At 40.1% G+C, this 10,078-nt stretch overlaps 1 protein-coding gene across 2 annotated transcripts in view; it reads right to left on the minus strand.

Annotated features, from left to right (window-relative positions):
• dnai4 (dynein axonemal intermediate chain 4) overlaps positions 1-8,011 on the minus strand; it is an 18,623-nt gene extending 10,612 nt beyond the window's left edge. Inside the window, exons 1-11 of one of the 2 annotated variants that reach the window (XM_050074791.1) lie at positions 7,942-8,011; positions 7,694-7,831; positions 7,442-7,607; positions 5,878-6,041; positions 5,016-5,122; positions 4,648-4,804; positions 4,246-4,385; positions 3,572-3,736; positions 3,134-3,319; positions 2,739-2,893; positions 232-318 (exon numbers count right to left, since the gene is read on the minus strand). In XM_050074791.1, coding sequence (XP_049930748.1) covers positions 232-318; positions 2,739-2,893; positions 3,134-3,319; positions 3,572-3,736; positions 4,246-4,385; positions 4,648-4,804; positions 5,016-5,122; positions 5,878-6,041; positions 7,442-7,607; positions 7,694-7,752 — 1,386 coding nt within the window. In that variant the 5' untranslated portion in view covers positions 7,753-7,831; positions 7,942-8,011. Of the gene's footprint in view, positions 1-231; positions 319-2,738; positions 2,894-3,133; positions 3,320-3,571; positions 3,737-4,245; positions 4,386-4,647; positions 4,805-5,015; positions 5,123-5,337; positions 5,538-5,877; positions 6,042-7,441; positions 7,608-7,693; positions 7,832-7,941 lie in introns of those variants that run through there. The other variant, XM_050074792.1, reaches the window with a different exon arrangement.
• Positions 8,012-10,078: the final 2,067 nt, after the last annotated feature.

Raw genomic sequence — 10,078 nt, forward strand, 5'->3', positions numbered from 1 at the left:
GCCTGTTCACTTACGTTTTAACAGGTCTGACACTACTATGCGCCCCGGCTGTATCTAGGCTAACGGCTAACATGCTAACTATTATTTTTATGTCACTAGTCACTTGAAACAAATTTAGGACGATAGGAGACAGGTTGAAATAAACCGAAATTTCCCTTTAAGCAAAATTCTGCATGCTTCGGAGTAGACATGGAGCACTGGAGGTAAACAAAGGTTAAAATAAAGTCATACCGTGGAATTTTTGAGAGACCAGCAGCACACCAGGCCTTGTTTCTGGTTACTGGAGTCAAACTCACCGTAGCCCACAGCCAGAAGGTCCTGGTGGAGAAAGCAGAGCATCAGCACATCTGCCTAAGGCCCTATTCGCACAGGACTAGAGTTACCAGGGGAGCTCATGTGATTTAGAAATTATGCCCCTCATGTCTGTGTTTTATGTGGTGCACATGCACAGGATAAGTTATGTCTGTATTTTCCTCAAATTTATTGACATTATCTCCTGGATATGATATGCGCGACACAGCACAGAAATACTACATACATATGTAGTATAATACTCCATATTAGCAGTGGTGTACAGTGTTAACCTTTTTCTTAAGATGTGGGTTAGACAAACAGAACCGATTTGGCCACACATTGTCACGTCATCTGTCTCATCAACGCTGGTGATTTCGCTCATCTGATGCTTCCTCCTGCACTCTAAATGCTGTCAAAACTTTCATTTGTAATTGTCAATGCAGCCTATATAATTGTCGACAAGGAAACAGGCAGAAAGGAGGCTCAGAAAAAACCTTAATGTGACCCTAAATCACAGAGATGCTGATTTGCACCGGACTGATATCATCATGTCCTCTGTTTTTGGTGAAAAAAGGTGAGCAATTTTTGGTGGCTTTATACTCAACAAATTATGGATATGGCAGATTAAGCTCACAGATCAGTGTTGTAGTCAAGACCACCTAAACCGAAACCAAGTCATGACCAAGATCAGAATGTAACAAGACTGAGACAAGACCAAGACTCTGAGGGTTGAGATTGGGTCAAGACCAAGGCCAGACCAGTGTGCGTCCCAGACTGCAGGATACAGATAACCCACCCTTCCTCTCTTGGTCCAGGTCTCTCTCAAGCACCTTTTATTTATTTATTTTTTTCAAGGTCAGTTTCCTCTCTTTCTTTCTTTTCAAACCTCGATTTCCTTTTTTTGGGGAAAGACATGACAGTGTACAATGGTGCTCTAGCAGCATAAGCAGTCACTCACTCGTCTCTAGCTGCGTTTAGAGATGAATCCTAGAGCGAGGCAGACTAAACCATTTTGCACCTTTTATGGGTGAGAAGAACCTCAGAGAGCTTCCACTTTTTGTTTATACAAAGTTTATTCTTTCAAATTGAGTATTAAGCCTATTTTAATTTAGACGGTGCTTTAGTTACTTAGAAATAAAAAACTGCAAACAAAACCAAACTTTTCATTTCAGCCTTTTCAATGCCCAACTTTACAGCAGAAATAAACATGTTTACAGCCTGGTACAAAAAAAAGTTTTGGTCTCTAAAGCTAATTTCAAAATCCATGTATATAACTCATCTGTTTAAATTGTATTAAGGCTTAAAGTATATATATGCATATATAAGGGCTGGCTGCTTTGAGTGACAGGTTGTCTGCTGATAGTGTCCTCTGCCTCTCAGTCAGATCCACCCCTCGCTCCTCCACAGCTCCAACCTCTCGCCCGAATATAGTTTTTTTTGGCCCCTCCAAAAAAAAAAAAAATTGCAACGGCGACGGAACTCAAGGCTTCAGAAAGGGAGTCCACAAACCAATGGGTGACATCATGGTAACTATATCTATTACTTTATACAGTGTATGGTGTTTCATCTTCCTGTATATTGCGCAAGCTCTCTTTCAACATTAGTGGATAAAGACATCAGAAAAATGGCAACAGGCGTGGAAAACACTGATGCAGCTGTTCACGTGCAGTGGTTAGCATTGGGAGAAACCTTCTGTGAGGAGCTTGCATGTTTTCCCTGGGTCAGGGTGGGTTTTTCTATGAGTATCCCACAGTCCAAGGACATGCTGGTTAATTGGTGACTCTAAATTGGCCGTAGGTGTGAATGTCTGTTTCTATGTCATTCTGGCGACCTGTCCAGGGTGTACCCCGCCTCTTGCCCAATGTCAGCTTCGATAGGCTCCAGCCCCCCCATGATCCTTAATGGGATAAGCGGCTAAGGAAAATGAATGGATGTTCAGGTAAGATGACGTACAGAAACAACGCTGATTTGGGTGAACTGCCCCTTTAAAGAATAATACAGAGTGACAAAATGTTGTCATCTAGGGGCATCGGTGGCTTAGTGGCAGAGCAGGCGCCCCATGTACAAGGCTGTTGCCGCAGCGGCCCGGGTTCAAGTCCAGCCTGTGGCCCTTTGCTGCATGTCACTCCCTCTCTCTCTCCCCCTTTCACACTTAACTGTCCTGTCCATTAAAGGCAAAAAATGCCCAAAAAAATATCTTAAAAAAAAATAAAAAATGTTGTCATCTACAATGTGCAATACTGAAGACATTATTAACACTTGTATTTTATTTTCCCATGTTGCTAATCAGTAGTTAAAAAAACATTATCGTACAATACTGGCACATGTGACAGAGGCATTTCAGAACACCATCAAAGAAAATGAAATTATTATCCTTCTTTTTTTGCAGACAACAGCAGGTGTGTGTGTGTGTGTGTGTGTGTGTGTGTGTGTGTGTGTGTTACCAGGTTCTTCTTGTTCCAGGCCATGCTGCTGACGCTGCGTCCTCTGGTGAGCTCACAGCTGAAAGCCAAGAGACGCTCCATGGCTGGAGATCGAGAGCTATCTGTGTCCTCCTCCCCCTGCTCCACTGTCACAGACTGCAGCAGACTGTCTGGGTCTAACATAATCATTATCTTTATACACACTTTTCACATTTCACACTTTTCACTAATGGTATCCATTAACACTCTATCAGCCTTCACCCATGGTTGGGAGGCAATACGTGTGTATTATCAGTTCTGAGGTGTAAATGACACCAGTCCAGACAGCATCCTTATCCATCTGTATTATCACTGGTGTATCAGTGATTCTAAAGTGAAAGATAATTACAGCCTATGTGATAATGAGCTAAGTTTACCTTCTATTACTGGCAGCTGTCTGTAAGCAGCCAGCTTGGGTTGGAAAGTGTTTCCCACTACGGTCCTCTCCATTACCAGTAAGCAGTGTTGGAATTTCTCAGACAGCATGATCAGCTGCAGGTCTGACTCAGCATTTAAAGTGTTCCCAAATGCTTCCACTTCTTTCAGTGAGCTAGCAGCACTGGCTGAAGAGAAATACAAGAAAATTACACATGAAATGTATTGCAGAGCTATCCTAAATTATCAGTAAACATTCAAAAACTGTAAGAATTCATAATGATTCAGTTGTGATGTAGGGTCTGAACGGTCATCTTCATTAATTTATACACTGCTGAATCATCCACCACAAACAAATTCTTGGCGATCTGTAGTGAAATTACACCCAGTACACCCAGAGTGAAGCAGCATGATTCCTCTCTAGTGTCCTGTACTGTTACCTGTGCTGACTGTACTGCCCACTGACACGCTCCTCTCTGCACCTCTGCTGGTGTCCAACACAGCCTCTGGATAGTCAGCAGTCCCTCGGTCAGTGCTACACAGTGTTCGGTCCTGCTCAGGGCTGATCAAAGTGTCATACATATCCCAGGTGGTAACAATTGTGGCTGTGAGCAGGAAAACATTTAAAAAGAATGACCATTTTGAAAAGCAGAACACTATTAACTGTGCACTGAAGGATTGCTTCCATCTAGATTAAAAAAACCTTTCACTATCTGTAGGTAAATTTGTGGGTACAAATTACAGCTGCAATGATTACTTGATTAATCAATTGAGAAAAAATTCATTAGCAAGACTTTTGTAAATCCATCCATCTATTTTCTAACTGCTTATCCTCTAGTTTTGTAAATCAATTAATTTAATTTAATTTTAATTTTCAGCTCGTTGGTACTTTCTATGATAGTAATTTTAAAGGTTTGGTCTGTAGGATTCAGTGGCACCTAGTGGTGAGGTTGCAGGTTGCAGCAAAGTGAAACTTCTCCTGTGTGCCAAGCATAAAGAACCATAGTAACTAGTGCTGTTTTCAGATTGTTCCACTGCCCCCAAGTGGCTAAAGAACAAATCAACGAATGCAGCTTTAACTTTGCAGGCTGTAAGGTAAAATACTGAGCCTTACCTGCATCCACCATCACCGTACTGTCACTCTGAACCAGTTTGTTTTTAGCTGCTCCATTCAATGTCTGCATTGATCGATCCACATACTTATCATTGCCCATTCTGTTTCTGCAGACCTCAGCATACTGATTGTTTCTCTCTCTGTAAAATAAAGTGAAGATGACAACAGCCTATTAAAACCACCAGAATATACATTTTTTAATTACTGACCAGAAGACAGAATTCACGTCACTGCATTAGTATGTGTGTCCAAGGACAGTATCATGGAAAAAGACACCTCACCTGTGAACTTTTGTGCACATTGAAAAGATAAAGAGTGGTGTGTCTTTCCCATGTGTATTTGCCATTTCTAATCTTGTCAAACACTTGAAAAAAAAATCAGGAGGTAGAGGACTTCACTCACATCACAGCTTCTGCGTCATCACCATCCACTGACACAAAGGTGCTGGATATGTCCAGTAGTGAAATGCTGTCTGTCTCAGAGATGTAGACATCAGTGACCTCTTTCAACATGTCCTCTGTTACATGTTCTTTCACGGTGTTTCTTTTCTCCTGCACATCTGGCACGGAACAAAAGACATGAAAACTTTCACCAAATACCACAGACATGTCACAACTGTCTGTAGCGGACAACTGTGGCATTAGATCATGGTCAGATATTGCAGATGTAACTGTGTTTTACTGCATTTAATTTTAATCAACTTATTGGCATTTACCAACAATAAAGATATAGCTATATAGATATTAAAAATTAATAATATTGTGACGAACCTGGGAAGATGAAGGGCATGTCCCGTTTGGAAAATGTATCCTCAATCTCCTCATTCATGGACTCTACGGTAGACTGGCTGGATATTCTGCTGCTTCCTAATATTGACCTGGTAAACAATGTCAGATTAGATCAGGGCCCTATTTCAGAAAGCAGGATTCGTGAAAACTCTGAGTATGTTAAGCCTGAAGTGAGGGAAACTGAGTTTTCGTTTCACAAAGCTAGTTCAGCAAAACCCTGAGTCAGTTACAATGGCAACATACTCTGTGAAGCTTCATGTAAGCCTGAGGCTGACCACCCCTCCTGATGGCTTTTGGTGCTTACCTTGCACACGTTTCCCTCAGGCTGAACATACTCAAAGTTGATTGAGTTAATTCTGATCAGCTGTTCTGGAACCGAAAATTTGGAGTTTCCCAGCTCAGGCTCAGTCAACTCAGAGATCTGGATTAGGCTCAGAGTTTTTTGAGCCTGCTTTCTGAAATAGGGCCCTGGTGAACGTATGCAACAACACATGCACTGATGAACTACACAAAAAGGGATGATAAACACTGTAAACAGATATGATACATTACCTTCCAAAACACACAAGTCATATTTTTTGTATATAAAGATAAAATGATTATTTTCCTGCCCAACAACATCTCTACGGTCAATGAATCACACATTGGACTACGTATAGGTGATTTGATTGATTCATTGTTGGTTTATTCTTAATAAAGCCACCTGTGGTAAACAATTACGAGTCATATATGAAACAAAATTGATGGTGTTTTTCTTCAGTTTTTCTGAATTCACCCAGTGTTTGAACATAAGGGATTCACACCCTCATACCACCTCAGATCATCAGCTCAGAAGGTAGCCTACCTGGAGAAAGGCAGACTGAAGCTCCCGCTGGCTGTTGTCTGATCTGATACTGATCCGGCAGATATTTCATCCAGAAACAACCGGCTGGCTTTGACCTGTGCAGCTGTGGGATCTGCCTGGCACAGTGGCTGAGGAGTGACATCATTTTCGTCTTCATCAAACACCTGCAAACAGCACAACAATTAGCCACGTATTTGCTACTACTGTGAAGTCGGGTAATTTGAGCCATTTTTTGGTAGGTTACCAAAAGACCCAACTGAAAACTTAGTGTTAGTTGTAGAACTTGTTATGTATTTCTGCTATATTTCTAGAAAGAAAATATGTTGCCAAGTAAAGTAATTAAGAAACATCAAGGCCCCCGACCTCTGATGACATGTTCAGGCAAAATGGGACAGCTGGTGAGGTAAAATGGGACAGTCATGTTTGTTTGTTTTTTAACTGGTTAAGTCTATTTATCAGTTCAGTCCATAATGTAACCTAACTACTCATCAAAAAAGATCCTCCAACTTTTCTGCCATGCTTTCTCTGTTCTTTTGATGCCTGTGTCCTTGATGCCATATTGTCTACAATGAACATGCGTGAGTGTAACACTAAGTACATTGACATGCACAGTTAAGTGGAGCTATATAGCTCTATAACGCTCTCTAACTTTACAGCTTTGTACATTTCGTCCATCCAAAAATGCATGGCTCTGGATGTGGATTTCACCATGTTGTTATCGGCTTCTTCTTCTGTTACGCATCTAATGCTATTTGACTTCTGGGTCAAAGCCTGGAGCGTAAACTGTGGAGCATGTGCAGAGTGCCTGGGCCAATTTGGGTCCAATTGACTGTGTACATGCAGGAGTAATTCAACTTTAAGTCATTATCTGGGTTAGTCTGACTTTGAGAAATTCCATTAGTATGATTTCAATTGCACTAATATGTCTGCATGTATTTTAAAAGTCCAGTTTTAGTTGGACTGACACAATAAATCCATTTTCTCTAATGTCATGTAAACGTACTGAATGATTAATATTTTTAGAAGTGACAAAAATACTGAAAATGTCTGTAATATGGCTACCAAATGGCAGATGGTAGCCTAAAATCATGCTGGTATCGCTGCAGAAAAATGTCCAGTTTTAGCTTAATTTTTTGCCCTAATTTACCTGAATGCACCAAGTACTCACTTAAAACCCAAAATGCTTAGATTGTAAATCTAACAGAAGAAAATGCAGCATCCTACCACTATCGTTGTTGTTATAACCTTATTGTTTTACTCTCATTCCCAAAAAGAGATAATCAACATGCCACATGGCTTTTCTGTCAACCTGTGGTAACAGTGGATTTTTGACTCTTTGCTGGGCCTATCCTCGCTATTTCAGACCTATCGAAATGACTGTTACATCTAAAGCACATGCGTGGTAACAATGCAATAACATGTCTGATAATGTTAAACCTTATTTGTCCCATTTTACCTGAAGTCCCACACCGTCACCCTATGTCAACCTACTGCTGCTACTACTGAAAAACAGGACGGGGCACTGAGCTAAATCCTTGTAGCCTGTCGGTAGGCTATACTATACCCGAACAACTTGTCTCGGAGTCTGAATGTTGCTCTTGTCCAGGACTTTGCTTCCACCGCCCAGGCTGAAACTTTTCCTGCTCGAGGAACCGAGGACACTGTTTGTGTCTCTTGTGCTGTGGTTGACTCCATGTAGTAAACCTGATACTGAAATTTGTCGGGAGGAGCTAGGAGACAGCAAAATAACACATTAGCACAACAGTTAGCATGTAGGCTTGCGATAACCATGGTGACAAAAATGAGTGAAACTTACGGCCTCAGCACCAGAGTGCGTCTCTTCTGCCTTTCTTCTTTGGCCAGAGAGGTGGACATATTGCAGCGTTGTTGTATGCTTCCTTACTACGTTGCCATAGCAACGTGACGTCCACAATAGTATAGGCTACCGTCTCGCCTGTGTGTTTATGGACACCACATAGAAATGAACAATCAATAAATAAATGGAAGCAATTACGGATACCAGCTTCTGTTTGTTACGGGTTAAAAACAAAGAGAGAGAACTACCTGTAAACACCAGTGGAGCTGACTGGCAGTTCGCGGTGGGACTCAAACTGGAGTGCGCATACTTTAAAGACACAAGAAAACCTAAAGGCTGCAGGAAATACATGATCTTTACAAATATTGTTCCTTTTACTCCACAACATTTGTCTGAACAGTTGATGAGCCCGATTAGGGACTGTACTCTACATATCAGAGTATGGGGTGGCTGGGGTGTGACTTAGTTTTTTAAAAACCCGTTCAGAACACAATTATGTTTCAAACATACAAAAAAAAAAAAAAAATCGTAATGGTGGATTTCTACTCTAAATGCACACGTAAATAATAAATAAACAAAACAATAAATAAAAAATATATAGTCTTAAAAGTCTTCTTTTTTTTTTAGAGAGATTATGAGATTATTTCCTTTCAATGAGTAATGAATAAAGTGATTTTGCATTGTATTTGTTATCACGGCTCAAAATACCCTTAACTTCTGGAATGTCTCCAGAAAACAGTATGTTGAAATCCTCCAGAGATGAGCATTCTGTAAACATCATCAATATGATGCATTAAAACATAATTGAATCATTAGAAAATCAAATCAGAACAGTATTTCCCTTTTTAGTCAGTATTTCATTTTCCAGTTGATGAATATTTTTGACAAAGTGAGTGTAAGCTATAAATCTTTCATATGATTTATTGACATGTATAATTCATATAACATCTCGTGTTTACACAGTTTAAACACAAATTATGTGCTTCAGTGATATTATTTATGGACTGAAACATGCCTTGCGCTTCCTGCTTGCCTCATGGTCAGCCACGCTTGTTAAAAAAGGGGGCGTGGCTCTATTGCAGTCCACTTTAGATGTGGAACACTGTGATTAGTTTATAGACATCCAGTCAAATGAAAGTGTGTTCAGAATTGCATACTATTTTGTTTTACTTTTAGTAGGTACTGCAGCTGCCCTTTAAAAAATACATACTGTTGCATGCAGTATGCACAACCAGGACATAGCCTACTACTGTCTCATAACATTACACCCTGAACTTTGACCCTCTTGCTCATATATTTATGAGCAAGGGTATTTAAAATGAATGCAAAACATGACCATTTAGAGTTGAATGCCCCCCCCCCTCTCTCCCCAGTGCTTAAAAATATTTGAAGTGCCTCCCTTATTTTGCACCATCCCCTCCCCTCTCATAAGTAACAAACACTCCCTTAGAGCTATTGAACCAGAGCCAAGACTTTGCTGCCAGTAACACAGCCTGTGAATGTACATGGAAAATAAGAGGTGTTCTCGGTGATTAGTTTAATAAGCACATAAGACAAGAGAAAAAAGAAAATGCACATGAGAATATGATAAATCCCTCCTTGGTCACAATGTAATGATGTTAGGGAGTGTAGGGAATGAGAAAAACTACCATGATGTCTGAACAGCGTTATAGAATACTTAATCATACAATGTCAAATGATAGCAGACACTCATTACATTTACATTACATTTTTTACACTACAGGTTTCATGTTCACATTTCAACATACAGTATGTTTGTGACTGGCACAAAGTGAGAAGGAAAAGACAAAACGTCAATAGCACATTTTGGATTTCAGAACAAGCATAAAGCACTATTAGGAGACAGGTTTAACTTCTGGGGAAAAAAAGAAGAAAATCTAGATCACAGCTACACAATTTATAGTTTTGCTTCCAGGGCACTGGGAGAGTGCATTGCAATAAGCCAGCTGGGGATTTGGATCTATTGATTTTGAAACATGAAGCATTTCAGACACTAAAGTTAACCTTTAGAATTAATTGATAATTAGTTTTCATACAATTTGTCATTAATTTTATTGGAATTTGACTTTTGGTTTGTTTATTTGGCTGGATAGATTTTTTTATTTGCAATCCACAGATACATTTGTCCATCATTAATACTCACTTTCGGTGGCACAATCCTGCTGGAAATGCAGCAATGACTTGCTTTTTTGTTTTTTGGACTTCAACAGTGGTCAGCAGCTTGGCAGGCATCCCTCCCTGGTGCCGTCCACCATCCTCTCCACCTCCTGATGGTGAAATTAGCTCATATACTACACTTTAGAAATGTTGATACAATATGTATAAAACAAGCAAATGTAACGTATTCATGGTTTGCAGTAACGT

The sequence above is a fragment of the Epinephelus moara genome, chromosome 21 (assembly GCF_006386435.1).
Source record: "Epinephelus moara isolate mb chromosome 21, YSFRI_EMoa_1.0, whole genome shotgun sequence".
Classification (NCBI taxonomy): Eukaryota; Metazoa; Chordata; class Actinopteri; order Perciformes; family Serranidae; genus Epinephelus; species Epinephelus moara.